Source organism: Rutilus rutilus (assembly GCF_951802725.1).
Source record: "Rutilus rutilus genome assembly, chromosome: 25".
NCBI lineage: Eukaryota > Metazoa > Chordata > Actinopteri > Cypriniformes > Leuciscidae > Rutilus > Rutilus rutilus.
In genome coordinates, this window is record NC_140229.1 from 7,792,712 (window position 1) to 7,812,216 (window position 19,505).

The following is a 19,505-nucleotide window of genomic DNA, read 5'->3' on the forward strand; positions in this document are numbered from 1 at the left end:
CCACCAGTTTGCTACGGATAGGCTTACTAGAGTCAAATATAGCTTTGCTTTAGTAGGAAATACTTCTTAGCAAACTTTTAGTAATAAACTTTTACTTGTATTGTTCCGGGGTGCAAGAATTCTAAGAGCACACGTTGACCGGGGGTGAGTTACAGTCAGTTTCCAGTGAAGGATCTTCCAGAACATTGTAGGCAGTGGAGAGTCGTAAATACAGAGAGAACAACGTGACAGACAATCTGAAAAACCTCAGTATTTGTAGTCAATATTTCCAACTGGATGACCACGAACAGCGTTTTATGCCAAACGGAGGGGTGAAACTGAAAGAAACTGCAGTTTTGTCAATTCCGCATAATACCCGAAGCAAAACGCCCTTGCATACAGGTAAGAAAGCTGTTGCACAGAGTTCCATTTTTACCATAATGCTGTTTAAAGAGTAGATATACCGTAGTACAATAACATTTTCAGCGATAAACCTACTCTTACAATAACTGTTCTGTTAATAACCCCCTGTTGATCCGACTGTCTGTGGGTGTAGATACAAAAATGCGGAAGTGTAATCTGTAGTTTTCACGAAATCCCTGGAGCCGGCTGACATTTGCTGACAAATAAACATGAATTTCTCTGTCCAGGGCTGCGTTTCCCAAAAGCATCGTAAGCCTAAGTTGATCGTAAAAACGATCGTACGACTGATCTTAATATTACGGTCTGTTTCCCAAAAGCATCGTAGCTTAAGTAGCACTTGAAAATCTTCGTAGATCTACGAGTGCTCTGGAGTAATCGTACATCCCCAAGTGCATCGTAAGAAGACAGATTTATGAGGATACCTGCAGGATTTAAATTAAATGAATGAACAAAAAAAACTATAAAAAAAAATCCTTTAAATCTGTTAAAAATTACATCTTTGTTTCGCTCTATCTCCTCTAAAAGGACATTAATGTCATCTTTTTGAAAGGTATCTTTTTTTTCAGCCATTTTGTCAGTGCCTCTGCCTGTAGGTGCTTTATATAGACTTCTCTTGATTGCTAATCCACAACATATGACAATTATTAGGTTAAACGTTCAGAATACGATTCCATATAAGGTTATATTTCAGCACTTCGCAAATGGACAGCGACTCTTAAGTAGCACGTAGAGCGCGTTCTCGCGCGTTCATGTTAAGTTCATTTTTGGGAAACGCTCGTGGAATTGCTGCGAGCGTTCGTAACCTTGCACGTAGAAAGCGCTCTTAAGAGCTAAGATACATCGTTATCGGGAAACCCGGCCCTGGTCAAAGCGTGTCGAAAATTGGCAAAGTTACAATTTAATTCTTAATTTTCATGTTTTTTTACTTATAAAACCATACAATAAATAAAATAAATTTTCCAAAAATAGTTCTATTCCACCGGACGGATGGACAGACAGACGGACGGGATAGAAAGATTAGATAGAACGATGGAATGATAGATAGATAGACTATTTTCAACCTTGATAATAATAATAATAAATGTTTCTTGAGCACTAAATCATTAGATTATAATGATTTCTGAAGGATCATGTGACACTGAAGACTGGGGTAATGATGCTGAAAATTGAGCTAAATTACATTTATAAATACAGTATATTAAAATAGAAAACAGTTTTAAACTGTAATAATAATAATAATAATATAAGCAATAACTACTAATTTTTTATATTGTAGAATTGTGCAAGGTTGGGAAAAGTTCATTACCAAATACTGAACAGAGAGTGCCTTTCCGTTTTACACTTACATAGCGGAAACCCTTCTTGTCCGGGGAACTGCCGGCCCGTGGCTGTGTTTAAGGCCGGCAGCAGCTGAGTAGATCAGCGGGACATTCCTCCCCGTCTTTCCCACAGGACACACAGATGTTGGGCTGGCTGTCTGCACAGCTGTAGGCCTGCCATGCATGGAGGAACCTGCAACTGTCTGACGGAGAGACGGCAGGTTGGCACAGATGGCGAGGAGGTGTACAGAGGGAGTGAGCTGGCAATGGAAATGGGAGGGCAGGTACCAACATAGCCTCCATCTGGACTCGTGACTGGAGAACAGCCACGGGACGTTAACATCGCTGCCGCTGAAGACCTGTCAACATGACAGACAGATGAATGTACAGCGCTGCGTTCGGTATGTGCAGATGCTGCTCAGTGTAGACGGTCTCAGCTGTGAACTTGAGCAGAAGAAATAATGCTCCAATTATCCTCATGAACATTATAATATGCTGCACAATTAGGGGGGTTTCAGTTGGATTGCATACAAGCTCCAATTTTAACTCAATTAGAAAAAGATTCTATTGAAAAAATGTGAAATGTTCAGTAAAAATCAGTAAAATAAAATAAATGAGACAATATGCAGTTGCACAACTAACTTGTTCTTGATAGTGTTTGAATTCATCTGGCAATTTCGGATTTATAATATAATTAATTTAATCTAATATAAATTAAGAATAGTAAAAATATAATAAAATAAAATAAATGAGACAAATAATGCGAAGCAGTTGCACAACTAATTTGTTCTTGAAAGTATTTGAATTCATATGGCAATTTCTGATTTATTATTATTAATAATATAATATAGTTGATATAACATAATATAACAACATAATATAAAATAATATAATTAATATAACAATATAATATAACATAATATAATTAATATAATATAAATCAAGAATAGTAAAATATACTAAAATAAAATAATATAAATGAGACAAATAATGTTCTAACAAAACTAACTTGTTCTTGAAAGTGTTTGAATTCATATAGCAATTTCTGATTTATTATTATTACATAAATAAAATAATATCATGTAAAATATAAAATAAAGATAAGACACCTCTAGAATTCCTAGAATGCAATTTCGTATTTAGTATTATTATCATTATCATTATAAATAAAATAAATGATGTGAAGCAGTTGCACAACTAATTTGTTCTTGAAAGAGTTTGAATCCATATTATTGCAATTTCTGATTGCAGACTGTTGTATTTTGGGAAATCTGTGTACAGTGTGAGACATTAATGAAACATTTTCTAGAATTCTAGAGGAGAGACACATTAGGAAATTATATGGAAGGAAGGAAGGAAGGAAGGAAGCATTTATATATGTATATGATCTATTTCTCAGGAGGAACAGTTGAGAAGTAAAAGACAAAAGTCTCATATTCTTTCCATTTAATCTCATTGCTGTCGAAGAGACACAATGAGAGATTGAAAAGCTCTTGTACCATTTTCCTTTCACACAGAAACACTGGGAGAGTGAGATTGACATGCAACGCCACAGCTTTTACTCTGATCTGAAACCAGATTCTTCTTCCCTTTCATCTTAAAGCAACACAGACGGACTTCAGATCAACAATAAAAGGCCATTCAAATCCAAGCTAGTCTTTCTAAAGACGGGAAATTACATTTTGCAACAGAAAGTCTATTGTTCTATAGTCCTAAAAGACTTTCAGGTGTTTGCAGCTGAATATAGTGCATGATGATCTATATACCAAACTTCTAAAACGGGGTATAATGGGCTTAATGACACCATGTTTAATCTATTTTGGATATGGATAGTGTAAATTGAAAGGCAGATGATGAAGAATTCTGGTGAAGTCTAATCTAGATTTAAAGGTCATTTACGTGGCGGTTACACAAGCCAGGCTACAGCTCAGCGTAAATATGCGATGTAAGATATTCTTGTTTTTATTTGTTTACCTCTCAATTTAATTCACAATCCATGCTGTTCGGTTCAGTAGGCCATAAAATGAGGTGTTGTTTCATTAAAGGGAAATAAAAGATGATTGCATCCTAGAGGAAAAAAAAAAAAAAGAAACACTAATTGTGTTATTCTACAACTGTCTCAATTTATTTGCCTCAATTACAATGCATCACATAAAACATTAAATTAAAAATATGAGATGAGGATCGACCGTCAGCGTGCAGCGCTGGTTTATTATTGTGGCTGGAGCCCAGAGAAGCTTGAGACTTCATTCGCCATCAGAGAAGGTGTCAATCACTCCTGTAGAGGACATGCTTTACTGCTGCCCGAGGGCTCCTGTGTGACCTAAATACAAAACTGTCAACAGAAAGACTGACCAACACAGAACAAGCTGAAGAGAATCGCAAAGAATATTCTGTCTTTAGACACTCACATAGATGGATTATCCAAAACAAACACTATTTATATTGCATACACAGGAGAAGTAAAAATCAACCACTGCTATTTATATTAGGTTCCAATGTGTGTTGCTTCATCAATTTACATATATAATACTGGCTGCATTTTATTTTACAGTATGTGCACTTACCTAAGTAAGTACTGGTAATAGCCTAGCCTATAAGGTAACTACATGGGTTAAGGTTAGGTTTAGGGGTAGGTTCAGGGTTAGTAGCCTAGTTATTGCAATTATTATAATAAGTTCATAGTATGTACATGGGTAAATGGAATGTAAAATAGTAAGTGAAGTGTAAGTGCTACCATTATACTATACTGAAAATGACATACATTTATCACAAATATGCTATCCTGGAAAACAAGTTTGAAAACTAAATCAGTATAAGCTGTACTTACATGTATTCAAAAGGTACAGAAAATCTTTCTTGATGGTTCATTAAATAAAATAAAAAAATGTCAGAAATGGTATATGATTACAAAGATTACAAGTAAATGGCACACGTGTAACGAATGGTAGCAATATTAGCTACCATTCTATAGGCTAGTAGCCAATATTGTCGAAAACACTTGGTTATAATTACTAAAGATTTCTTAATTAGCTTGATTTATCATATTTAATCGTGTGAAGCGTTCAAATGTTTAATGTTTTAAAGAAGGCCTAGTGAAAACGAAGGGAAACCCCACAACTACGTTCTGGGGTATTTTATTGTCAGTGGTTTGTTTATCCTGTCATTGACGCCCCCTTCTGTTTGTCAGGAGAACTACATAAACACACTGGCGCATTATAGACTATTCGCTTTTATTCTTTCGTTTTATTATCTAAAATTATCCGTATTTGAATATCTACAGTTTTAAATGAAAAGCATCTTAATTTTAGATATAAAAATGTAGTCTATGATTAAAAAGTTTGATTCTAGCTGGCCAAAAGGCGTTTTCAAAACATAAGTAGCCTACTTAGGATGCAACAGACGTTAAGGCAAAGACGCTGGTGCAGAGTAAAAAAAGAAAAGAAAGAAAGACTAGAAAACAATACAAATATGAATATATCCTTTGACATTCCCTATATACAGAAATAATCTTAAGTCAGCAGGTAGTGTTCCTCTAATAAGCCTAATATTGCTCGTGTTGCTGAGGTGAGCTGATAGTTGATGCTATTAGCTGATCTTAAAAGCAGCACAGACTGCTGATGTTCAGGAGAATCGCACACAGCAGCACAGGGAATCTATGAACGCTGATGTATGACATCGACCTCAAGAAGAGAGAGAGAGAGAGAGAGAGAGAGAGAGAGAGAGAGAGAGAGAGAGAGAGAGAGAGAGAGAGACTCTAAACCCATAACTGCCCAGTAACAAGCTCTCCCCCCTCATTGGCTGCAGAAGCAAGTGTATTTGATCAGGCCCTCAGACTAAATGACACACTCTGTTTGATCTGAGGACACTAAACCTCATGTGAGAGCAAACAGTAGACCTCAGCATCTGTCCTCTCTGGAGAATCTGTGCCCTGCTGCTCACACCTGGGTGACTCCTTAAAGGCATAGTTTACTCAAATATTACAATCCTGTCACTCACGCAATGTCGTTCCAAATTAACCCTATCTGTCTTTCCTTTAACACAAAAGTAGATGTTAGGAAGAATGTTATGGCTGCTCTTTTCCATCCAATAGAATTGAATGGGTACTGGGGATGCTGAGCTTTGACTGCGACACAAAAGCAACTTAAAACAAAGTAGGCCTACAATAAAACTATTTCAAGTCTTCTGAAGAAGTAATATGGTTGAAAATTAACTATCACGTTCCATGTCAGTCAATCATATTGGTTCTCTGGTAAATTCTATCTGAAATTGATAACAAACCTGCTGTTTGACCATTTTATACATTTATGGTCCTTATATCATTGTCAGTCCATTATTTACTTTCTAAGTTGTTTTTGTTTCTAACAAGTTTGTTTCCCACAAAAGTGAGAATTTCATTCCCATTTTTAGCCTGGGGTTTACAATCATTTAATCCCCAAATATGATCATCCCCATGTGAGGAACCTGGATATTAAAATTTCAAAGGAAGGCATCTATCCTTTATCAACACCCAATTCATACACTGGAAAATTAATATTATAAATCTAGTGATATAGTTTCTATTAGTTTTTATTTATATTATTACATTATTATTATGTATTTTTTCCACTCACTAATGTACAGTTAAATATATTTTTAATTGATCTAATTGTGATCTAATTTTATTTATTTAATCTATTTAACATTAAGTAATACTTTTAATCATTTATTTATTCTAATCTAATTTATTTATATGTTTAGTTTATTTACGTATTACAGAAGACTAATAAAAAAATAATATAATATATAAAAAATAATAAATAAAAAAAAATCCCCTTTATACCATCAAGATCATCATCAGTTTGTTTTCAAAACCTCTTTTACACAAAAAGGGTTCTGACAGAACCTAAGCTATTTTAAAATCTCATTTATTCTCGTAACCAAGCTTGTGTATCTTGAGTCAGGCCAGAGTGGACTAAATCAGACTGACATTTTTGAGTTTACGGACCTCTCAGCATATTTTTCCCCGGCGAAAAAAAAAAAAAAAAAAAAATTCACGGGAAGCAGGTTTGTTTGTCAACACACCGTGGGTTCCCTGCCAACACTTCCCTCTTACAGAGACCGAGAATAAAGCTGAAGATGAAATGGGTTCCCAGGCTGCCGTGTAATTGCACAGCCCTTATGTTGAACCCCTTGAGCATTCATTCAAATGAGGCCGTAATTGCCACATCTGTTAACCCTCTGAAGGGCCGTCAGCCGAGTGTCACGCATCTGCTAATTGGTACAAACAGGTAGCAGACGCTGATCTCCTCCACTGAGCATCTGCCGATTAGAGTCGCAGATTCAATGAGCGCTGATTAAAGGTCCTGCTGAAATGGCAAAGGAGAGGTTTAAATACTGCTGCTGAATATGCTATAACACTTCATAATGGTGATTAACTGAGAGCCAGGAACCGTGAGGGCTCTGTGGGTTGGTGTGAATTCATTTTTTTAGGCGTGAAGAAAAGCTGAGGAAAATGGGTCATAGGACTTTTACTCGTGTGGTTTGGTCAGCGGATTGATAACCCGAATGCTTCATAAAGCCTTAAAAGATATGTATACATCCAATAGGAGGTTATCTGGAATTAATCAAATAATCAATTTGTTTACAGTCACAGACAATAAATAGTATAATAATATAAACAGTATAATATAGTCCTCAAAATATATTAATATTTAACTTTAAAAAAAAAATCATAAAGATATAGTAATATCCATGTTTCTTGTCAACTACCCATATACAAACTTAAATACTGCGTCACATATTTCATGCTACACATTTGAACTTTGACATTTATTATATTTTAAAAAGATTTTATAAGAAACATATATTATATAAATGTTTATATTTTATATTTTTTTTACAAATTTATATGACTGGATATTATTATATTTTGAGGAATACATATGATAATACCAAAGTTCACATATAAAATCTTTAATTATATAATTAAATTATAATAAATAATATATTTTAATAAGATTTTAATATCTTTGATATCATGTATTCCTCAAAATATGAAAATACCCAGTCATATATACATTTTGTATTTGTATATATATTTGAGGAATATATTATATTACTATATAAATGTTTAGATTTGAACTTATATATGAACTTATTTTTTGTGTGTGCAAATTTATATATGGCAGGATATTATTATATTTTGAGGAATACATATGATAATATCAAAGTTCATACTTCATATATAAAAGCTTATTAAAATATAATAAATAATGTCAAATTGCACATACAAATTAAAAAAAACATTATAAAACACAAATGTGTAGCATAATTGACTCAGTATTTTAAGTAATTTTATATATGGGTTGTAATTTCGAGACAGCTTGAAAAAATTATATTCATAAAAATGACTTTAATGTGAAGGCAAAACAAGTGATTAAAAATGGTGAAATATTTTTTTAAGTATGGTAGATACATACTTTCCTTTATACATTTAAACCTAAAAATATTGATGTAGTTAAAAACAAGAACAACTATCCATAAAGCTTTATAATAAAAGTATTGTTTTGCAATTCAGTCTTGTCCACAGTGCTGATGGGAGCGGTAATATTGCCGTCACACCCTGTTACATTGTCAAATAGCCTATTGCAATAATGTAAATATGAACTGTTGCAATATCAAAGAAACCCAGAAGACAGAAATTTGCCAGTGACGCACGACACCATCATCAAGTGTAGATTTTTATGTAGTTATTTATACAATTGTGTTCTTTATACAAAACATACTTTCAAATTTTTTTTTACATATTGTAGCATACTGTGGAATTCACTTCATTGGCACTAGTGAAAATAAATAAATGGTTCTTTTAAATTGATCGGAAAACATTGAAACATGAAAACAAAAAGTAAAATGAGCAAAAACAAGAATACAAAAAAAGTCTCATGGACACGGTTACAGTTCCTTCGTTTCATTGGTTTGGATCAGTGGCTCTTCTCAAAACTTCTTTATATAAATATAAAAGCTAATATTTCTGAAAAAGAATGAAAAGAGGTGTTTTAATAATAATAAATATTATAAATGAATTGTATATTTTATAAAATAACTAATAATAATAATACATTTTCTGTGACACAGTTTGGATTTTTATTTGAATTCTTACCCGCATTTGTTCATGTATCCAGTCAAGGAAGTAGGTCACATTTCCGTAGACTCCGGGCTTGTTTCTGAAAGCACATCCATCACCCCAGCTAGTGTCCCCAACCAGCCACCATAGAGAATTCTCCTTTGTGACCAGAGGACCCCCACTGTCCCCCTGTGTGGAACAGCACTTATTTAATTGTAGCACATATATTACATTTACAGTACTCTAATTTACTCTTCTGAATGATCGAGTAGCATCTAAGTGTGTTTATCCAGAGTGTGTTTCTGACCTGACAGGAGTCCACGCCACCCTCCAGCTTGCCAGCGCAGATCATGGTGTCTGTGATTTGTCCGTTATACACCGGTCGGCTGTTACATGTCGTTCTGTCGATTAGCCCAATTTTGGCTTCTTGTAGGGATTCTGAGGGAGGTCCTTTAAGAAAACAAAGAATTTGCTTGTCAAGCGTTTCAATTTCTGAGATTTTAGAGAGCTGACATGACTTAAATTCTGTCCGATTTTAATCACCGCACATGCATTTGGATCTGTTGCGATTTGCTCTTTTCAAAAAAAGTTTCAAACCTCCACTTCGCAGTGCCCCCCATCCTGTGACGTAACTTTCCCGCGGAGCAGAGAAGTCCATGCCTTTATTGGGCAAACACACTGGCCTGACGTTTGCTGAAACAAGATACATACAAAACAAAATGAAAAACTGTCATCATCCAAACCTTTCTTCTGTAAACACAAAAAGAGATATTTTGTAGAATGTTCAAGCTGCTCTTCATTTCCACACAACGGAAATGGTCGGAAAAAGCTTTGTAAAAGTGGTCCATACAACGTCTGTCTTTCTTAAGTAATTTGTGTGAAGAACAGGTCATCATATAAATCGTTATAATTAAAATAATTCTAGAGCATTATACTACATTTTAAAGAAATAATAACAAAATAATTAAATGGTTTGAATAGGGTAAACTTAAACAATTAGTTCAATCTAATTAACTTTTATGAGTATTTAGTACTTTATTTTTATTTTTAATTCACCAAACTGGCACATTTTTAATTTATTAAAAATGTATATATTTTTGTAATAATTTTTTCTTTTGTTATGTATCGTTAAATGCAATGTTAAATATTAACATTAACATAAATTAACATTTTTAATTTCTAAAAAAAATAGTCACATTTAATGAAAAAACTATCAGAGCAAGCTTGAAACCAGTGGTGTTATGTTTAACTAAAACTAAAAGTATATAAAAAGAAATGAAAAGCTGAAATTAAATAGATTTTTTTTTAAAAAAAATACAATATGATTTTTTTTAATGAAAATAAAAAATAAAAAATGAAATTTGAAAATGTTGACTTGGTGAGCAACTGACATAAAATACGCTTACAATGAAGTACTAAAATAACAAACTAAAATGGGAAAAAATATATAATAAAAATATCAAATTAAACTAAAATTAAAAATATAACCAAAATAGTAATAAACACTATAATAGTACATAAATAATACTAAAATAACACTGCATGAAAAAAAAAATGCTTGTATTTCCTTTATTGTCAGTATTATTAAATTATAATGAAATTTTCTTATTGGCTGGGAAATAAACGTGAAAATTCAGTCTTACTTGTAATTGTGAGTGGACTGTTTAGCTTCATCAGTGCAATGTCATTTTCGTTGGTTCTCGGATCAAAGTCGTGCTCGACAATTCGGCCAACAGAATTGCCGCGGCCGGGCCGCATCTCGCTACGAGTCAGATATCCAGCATACACGGTCCAATCCCTTGCATTTGAAATCCTACACAAGTTTGTCATTTATTAGAGTTCATCATAGCTTGTTGAATGAGATGGACTAAATGAAAGCACTTACTCATGAACACAGTGAGCTGCAGTGACGATCCAGTACGGGGTAATGACAGACCCGCCACACAAATGCCTTCCGGAAGCATGCAGGCTGACCTGCCACGGCCACACCCCCTTCGAGGTCACCTCGTTTCCCCCCACGATTCGGCTCCTGCTGCTCCGTCCACAATCTACAATAGAATTCAGAAAACAGCATTTGTATATGTGAAAATGTTATTTTCCAAGCTACAAACTATACTTGTATAGTTCACCCAAAAATGGAAATTATCACATGTGAGTTTAAGACAATGACAAATTTGCACATTGGGATCAGTGTTATTTTAATACAATTTATAAACTCTTGTATTTTTTTAAAGCTCCAATATGTACTTTTTTTTCGCCGCTAGGGGTCGCTAACCTCTTACAATAACAAAGGCGTAGGTTGATGACGCATAAGCGGAATTATGGAACTTGCCGTCATGCCGAAGGATCTGATAATGTTTATGGATGAGTGAATACGTCGATGTTTTTAACATGACTGTGGTATGAAGCAGGGCGCGATTGCTAATGAGAGACAGAAATCAGCGCCACACGCGAGTCCCGCGGATATAAAAGAATAAGGACATTTCATTCTACCGAACCTCAGTTTACAATGAAACTTGTGATGTCACGCAGTGCTGTTTCACTTGGTCAACACTATCACACTAAACTGCATTTGAGTGTGTTGAAAGTTATAATGTTATTCTATGTGTTAGTTTATCTGTATGAGACTAGCAGTAAGCTAGATCAACATTAGAATAACATACTGATCATATTCTAACATTTCATCATGTTGAGCTATATAACATTGATTAGTTTCATGTACATTTGCTCACCTGTCTAATAAAGTAAATGCAAGAGCAGCGTCTCTGTCAAGTCGAAGTTAGTCGTGGACGTGGAGCTCTCGGCATCTCGAAAACGCCACGCTGATACTGATCCTCGTTTTAGTTCTCCTTTTGTCCCAAAGTGTGCTAGCCTTGGTCCATAATGTTTGAGCGAAACAACAACAGCGTGAGCGTGCCACTAGACGTAACGCAGTTTTCCACGTCTGTCGCCATGGTTACTATGGCAGTACGAGCGGAAACCAGGGATAACGCGGATATTACATCATTGACAGGCGACAAGTGAACAGGGACGAGCCATAATTTAAAATTGGAATTTCTCTGAAATTAAAATCTTTGCAAGTACACAACTGCAGGAAATATATCACACTGTGCAAGTGATTTTTGGATATTTTATTACAAAATTCTTACATAAGCTTTTACTTTTATTTTTTATTTTAAATTTTAGATATAGTAATGTTTTTATCTACTTTTGTTATTTTTATTAATTTTTTTTTTTTCAGTTTTAGTCATTTTAGTACTTAAACTTATCTATTTCAGTGAGCTGCCAAGGTATTTCTAAATTTCGATTAAAGGAGTCATAACCTGCAATTTTCACTTTTCCACGAGAATCAATGTATGTTATGATCGACTAACGATTATACACTGGCCGGGAAGCCGATATTTAAAAGTGAAGCGTTTGTTTACCTCAGGGTAAATAAACCAGATTTACAATACAAGATTTTGATTTCAGCTCCCTCTTGACGTCATGAGGTAGTAGGATATACCATATATGGACACCGCAGCAGGAAGCCCCCCCTTCCCCTCTCCCCCTCATATTCAGTTCAGTCGAGAAAGATGGAGAAACCGAGTGCACACCGGACTTGCTCTGTGGTTGATTGCCATAAAAAACATGTAAATGTGTTTTATCACCCAAAATCGGACGAAACTATCAGGGAACAGTGGATGAAATTCATTTTTAATGACGCTGTCCCAACAACCCTTTCAACTGGCGTGCAGAGCCATGATATAGAGCGTCCACGACAGCCAAAACATCGCATTGATCTCGCGAGACAATAATGCCTTCAAAATAAGGGTAAAAGTAGGTCTGTGTTTATTTTTTTTCCACTTTTCTTTTTTAGAAGGGCCTGAAAGACTATAATACAGCAGTAGGTATCCAATGTAATACTAGGTTATGACTCCTTTAAGTTTTTCTTATGTTATTATATCTAATATTTATTACTATATTTTTTTTCTATTACTATATTTTACTTATTTAATACGTATTTTTTCAGCTTGATTAAAGTAACATTAAACTTTTTTTTAATCATTTTAGTTTAGGTTTTAGTTAAAGCTAACAATAACAATAATGACTGGGATGAATTATTCATTGAAAGTAATTTAGCCACAGTCAAACTAACCTAACCAACCAAAAGAAGTTTGTAGCTACACTACATCAAAAATAGCTATCTACATTGAAGCATACAAGGAATTTTTTTTTTTTTTTTTTTTTTTTTGATTAAATGGCATGCAGAGAAAATAAACGAATAAAAACCCTAAATATTTAAGTCATTACAAAAAAAAAGAACAAAAAAAATTTAAAATAAAGAGATGAAAAACTATTATCTTACCAATACATTTGAGTGCCACGGCTTTGTTAGATGGACAGTCTGAACTGAATTATCATAAGAGAAACATAAAAGGATTTTAAAACAAGCTGATTATAGGGGATAAAAAACATAATTAACCAATAATTAATGTAAACCGTAATAAAATAACCAAAACAATGTGAAGAACTTAACAGTTTGTATAAAAATTCAGTAACTCTTTACAATAGTCTCATTTATTAACATTAGTTAATGCATTAATAACAATGATTTAAAATGTATTTACCTTTGATAATGTTAGTTAAAAAATTTTTTCATGTTAATGTTAGTTCACAGCATTAACTTATGTTAACAGATACAAATTTTGATCTTAAAAGTGTATTAGTAAATGCTGGGAATAACATTAAAGATTAATAAATGCTGTTGAAGTATTGTTAATTGTTAGTTCATGTTAACAAATGAAACCTCATTGTAAAGAGTTACCAAAAATTCTGTGTCAGCTGAACTCTGTGACACACCTTTTACTGAGAAAACTTTGTGTGGACATATTCAGAGAATCTGTCTTCACCAGCATGTAGTCCAGTAATTCTCTAGAGAAAATCTCCGCGTAACCCGCATACGTGTCCCTGAAGATAAACCACAAACAAACACACAGCACTTATTACAATTAATTCAAAACGCATTCTGTAAACTTATTAAACACGTCACTGTACGGACACACTACTGTTTAGAAGTTTCGGTAAGACTGTTAAATGTTTTTGAAAGGAATCACTTGTGCTCACCTAGACTGCATTTATTTGATCAAAAATACAGTAAAAAAAATGTGCAAATGAACTGCATTTATTTGAAATAGAAAACTTTTGTAACATGACAAGTTTCTTTACTGTGACTTTTAATCATTTAAATGTGTCCTTGCTTAATAAAAGTGTCAATTTCTTTGGGGAAAATGTCATACTCCTTTAATTGTAGTACCACTGAGATGAATCACGCTATCATTACCTCTGGTATCCCATCTCCTCACATGCTTGCATTCCGAGGTTGTTATTCCATCCATCTGAACACACATACTCCCATTTTTGGTTTACATTTGAGTACATCTGAAGGAGGACATTAGATCCATACAGACGAACTGCAAAAACAACAACAAAGAAAGAAGTATAGTTGTATACTGGGTTTACTAAAGAGGGCATCATCGATTGGGATCAGGAAAGTCATGGTTTAACATATGTAAGGAATTCTTACAACAATGAGCTTCATCTCCTCCTGATGGACAGTCCAGCTTTCCGTCACACCACTGCGAATAGCTGACGCATTTGTTATCTGCTTTACAGAGCCGCCCTTGGAAACACTCAAACACACCTGTTGGTGCAGACAAAGGACATCAGAACAAGAAACAACGGGTGGATGTACTGTATGAAAGCCAATGAGAGAGTTTCTTACCATAAAACCAAAGCACCGCAACTATGATCCCAGCAATGACCAGTAGGGTGGTGATTGTGCCAACGATCCATGGCCATTTTTTTCTCCTGGAAGCTGTCAGAGAATCAAAGTTCATAAAAAACCAAAACTAAAAAAAAGCATTAAATAATAAATACATTAAATGGCTTTAAAATCCATTAAATATTAGGGCTAGTTTAAAAATACTGATTTCTTGATTTACATTTTGATACACCACTATTGATTATTACATTTTTTTAGTCTGCTTTGTTTTCAGGTGATGCAAAACTTCACTAAACATTATTTGTAGCACGCCTCACGTCCAATAAACCGCATTAAGCTTTGTTACTTTTGATAAGAAACAAAGTCTCAGCTTTCAAATTCTGGAAATGTTATAACAAAATGTAAACAATAAATACCGTTTTGGCCAGGCCTGGCTCCAGCTTTGAGAAGCAAGAACCAAGTGATATATTCCTGGTGGGCCAGAGGTGTTCCGTTAACTGGGGATGGGCGTTTTTCAAAAATATTATATTCGAATATTTGTTTATTTAGCAAATGTCGTTTAACGAGAAGAGAAATACGTTATTTTTTAGTTTTTTTTATATTAGTTTTTGTCACCATTTCTGGAGAAGCTTACATTAGGCAATATACACAAGTTTACTATATATCTTAAGGTTTTCTTTTAGTTGAAAACATTTAACAATGTGTTAAAAATATAAAGAAGAGCATTTAAGCTCAAGCAGCGTGAACGGAAAAAAAACGCTAATAAAGCAGATTGCGTAGTTATCGTACAGAACGTACATGTCAGCCCAATAATACTCATGAGAAATACAATAATATCCACATGCTTGAGTGAGAAAACGCGCTGCGCTGACAGACATTGCAGAGACACAGTGTGCAAAGTGAAGTTACTAACAGTAAGTTAGCCTACTTTACGTTTTCTGTTCTTAAACCTGTCTCCCTCAACGAAACTTAAAGGAAGGATATGTCTCAAAATGGTTTTGCTACCAGGAGATATCATCTCGGATCACGATTCCCTCGGGGTACAGCGCTTCGCTGCAGTCGTTAATGCAGTGATGGACAGCTGTTTCCTCGGTCGACTGGTGTTTGGATTTCTTGTGATTTCTCATTGTGGTGGTGATATAATGATAACTCAGTTTCATTCATAATTAATTAAAAGTAATTCCATTTTATAATTTCATTTTCATCTAAGTAATTCCAAACTTCGCGAGGCAGACGACGACATTACGCGATCAAATACAATCCACTTGTTAAACACGCTCCACAGTGCCACCCAGTGCATTTAATTATAACTGCGGGGGAAAAAATCGAATAGTATTTTATTTTTTGAATAATAATTACTGATCGAATATTCGTGCACATCCCTACGTTAACTAGATGCATTTTCCCACCAACATTTTTAATATCGTTTTTAATATTTTTTTTTTCCTAATAACAAATCTTGTATTCATTTTGTAATTTCAGATTTTATAACAAAAGGGGCAGGCTTTGAAAGGGATTATTAGTAACATTGCTATACTATTTTAGAAGAATAAATTATTTCCTTTATGCTTTTGTTTAGCTTCCTGCTTATTTTACAAAACTAACAAATTCAATGATGCATTTTTCTATAATGCTTCAAAACTAATCCCACAGCTCTATTATTAACATTATAAATTTATGAATAATTAGCTTATGTTCTTTTATATCTGTTGGTGGTGGAAGGGATTAAAACAGCTAAAAGAACAAAAACCAAAAGTATTTTTGCTTTGCAGAACATAAATATATATTTTTTTACTAGTAAGTGTAAAATTTTTGTTTAGATAATTTTTCATGAACAAGTGGATTTCTTAAACCATATGATTATCAGAAGGTATGTTGAAAGAAACAGTACAATTTACCAAAATCGGTATCATGTCTCATGTAATCACTCAATTAGTGTTTAAAGCATGGAACGACGTGAATTGTAAACAAAATGTGGCATAACGTTACATTTCCCTCAGAAAAGCCATTCAGTGCCTTAAAAAGCATTAAATACCTTTGTGAACCAGTTTAGCACCACGTTGGGGTCCAGGTGTGGTCGTGTGGTAGGTACTAACAGGTGCTGTCTGAGGTACATACTGGTGCAGGTTCTGAGCAGGTGAGTATCTCTCTGAAGGATATGGCGGAGAGGGGTTCTGGTATAGAAACTGTGGGTTTTGGGGACCAGGGTACTGAGGTAACGCTGGGTTTATTCCAGAAGAAGGTGCAAATGGAGGGGGCCGCTGCTCCTCATGTTGGAAACCATGGTTCACCTGAGAACCATTGTCGTAGATCTGAAAGAAATTAGAGTTTTGTCAGTTTCTCAGGTTCAAAAAGCATTCGAAAACTATTTTGCTTCCATATTGTGAAGTAATTCAGTGTGAAAAGGATATTTAACATACATAAGGAAATTAGGAAAATACTATTTTAGACAACAGTGCCCATGTTAATTACAGTATGACTAACAATAACAATGTATAAACTGTTCCAGGAAATGATTGAATATCTGATAAACATGTTAGTACAACATTATACAAGCAGTAGACACAGGAAATACGCTTTACTTGCTTTTATCTCACAACACTGGTAACAATAAAGATTTTCATTTCAGATTTCATTTAGTCCATATGTCCAGTACAGGTTACTTGACATTGAATATATTATATACTGTAGTTTCCACCAGAATTTTTTTTTCAATGTTAATTGCTGAGTATAAATTACCATAATGACAACAACTATTATCATTAATAATAATATAATTATAATAAAGAAAGAAAAATGGTGGCAGGAACTATATAACATTCAATGTTAATATAAAATTCAGTGTTAATAAATTGCTGCATATCCAATTCATGAAAACAATTAAATGACATTGATAGTTCTCACCAAAAAAAAAAAAAAAAAAAAAAATGTTATATATATATATATACATATATATATATATATATACACATATATATATATATATATATATATATATACATATATATATATATATATATATATATATATATATATATTCAATATTTAGCAATTAATATTGTTTAGTTACACAATGTCCAATACCAGTACTGAATGAGTTAAAGTCTATATTGATTTCATTTCAGTTTCACTCAGGCACAATAATTAATCTATTCAAAAAACACTTCCCTATGAACATGACTTGAACACATATGAAAACAGCACATTGCTGCCATAGACCAAACAGAAACTCACATGACCAAACACTTAAATCAGGCCATCAACCATTGTCTTGCTAATGCGTTTCAATGTTATCATTACAGTGTTTTCATGCATTTAAATCAAACTTCCTTTCCTTAAAAAAAAAAAAAAGATGAAAGGACACTCATGATTAATTATTCTCTAGGTTCGTCTTTGGTCAGGATAGTTAATGCTTTACAAATATACCTTATGTGTTGCCTGACAGTATCTCTGACAAAGAACTCCTGCTTTATGAAATCGACAACAAACAAATGACACTGGTGACAGAAAGAAGAGGATAAACATGTTCAGATAGAAAAAATTGATTATGTCATTTACCGGGTCCTTATTCTTCATCTTTAGCCTTTGGTTTGTTTGGACAGTTCAACTCAATCCAAAAAACTCTCGAACTTCAAGCTCAAACTAAAATCTGCTGACTGAACATACAGCAAAACAAACATTATTAGTCACAGAAAAAGGCCATGAAATGAAATGAGTCCAACAGATTCTCTCTGACTGATACAGATTATAAATTAGAATTATATACAGTAAAACTTACCTGACAGAAGGTTCTCCTACAGTGTTTGAGCTTTAGCGGACTGCGTCTGCTGTGTGTGTAATGAGCAGCCAATGCCACACCTTTGCTTGGTTAAACCAACCGAAACTCTCAATAGTCAGGTGTATGCAAATACAAAACATCCCCTGCTGACCTGAATTAAAACTTTATAACTACTGTAAGAGCATTGCAATGTCTTACCACTAAACAAATATAACATGTCTTATCAATACAGAACATATAGATAACACAGCATTGCATTCAAGTTTACCAACCAAATGAGGTAGGACAAAAATAGGTACGATATATGTAAAACATGTAAAAACGCTTCCTTCTGGCTCACTTCATGTTCACAACTTTGAATATGAGGTATGATAGCAATATAAGAGATTTAAAAAGATTGTTTTCTAGGCTTGAAAGTGCACATTTTCAACTTCCCTGTTTCTTAAACGTAATTTCTGCCAGCCTAATTCATTCATGCCAATAGCCTAGTTACTAATTCCTTTTTTACATATAGGAGATATGACGTATTTTATATTATTATAAGCATCTTCCAAGTGATGGGAATCCAAACTAACTTTACTTAATATTTTCTTATATTGAAATTGTTTATGACCTACTCCTTAACGGGTTCATCAGGCTCTTAACGATTTTAAGGTTTTTCCTATCACACATCATGTGGAAAACGTATTGTTTGGTTAATAATTCAAGAAGATCCATACTTTAAAGCTCTTGATTCTAACTTGTACTTGCACTCACGAAAATGTACCATTCTTGTAATTGTTTAGCTTTAGCATTTGTTACAATAAGGCTATAGTAAGAACATTGATGGCTCCTCATTCGGCATGTTGACTTTTTTCCCATTTTTTTTTAATCGATCTATCGCATTTGTTATGGAAAAATAGCAACCTACACATTTAGAAACTCTATAGCTGCAACATGCCATAGTTGTAATATAAATCTATAAATAGCCTATATATTTAATAAAATCACCTATTATAAATTCTACAAGTTACACAAAATTTACCACAATAAATACAATAAAATGTGATCAATTCTAGTATGGGTGGTAAAGCTTTCTAATTTATGTTGGTGCAAGATGATGTTTTCCCCTCTTTTCATCATGATTTTAGATCATGT

At 33.7% G+C, this 19,505-nt stretch overlaps 1 protein-coding gene across 1 annotated transcript; it reads right to left on the reverse strand.

The window, feature by feature from the left end:
- Positions 1-8,407: 8,407 nt before the first annotated feature.
- tmprss2 (transmembrane serine protease 2) lies at positions 8,408-18,427 on the reverse strand. The gene is made up of 14 exons (XM_084401161.1): positions 18,369-18,427; positions 18,149-18,246; positions 16,626-16,902; positions 14,591-14,683; positions 14,393-14,509; positions 14,150-14,279; positions 13,669-13,776; positions 13,175-13,218; positions 10,712-10,874; positions 10,470-10,639; positions 9,424-9,519; positions 9,134-9,276; positions 8,863-9,015; positions 8,408-8,733 (listed from the first exon to the last, which is right to left on the reverse strand). The coding sequence occupies exons 2-14, from the start codon at positions 18,164-18,166 to the stop codon at positions 8,725-8,727; spliced, it is 1,521 nt and encodes a 506-aa protein (XP_084257287.1). The 5' UTR covers positions 18,167-18,246; positions 18,369-18,427; the 3' UTR covers positions 8,408-8,724.
- Between the last annotated feature and the right edge of the window lie 1,078 nt (positions 18,428-19,505).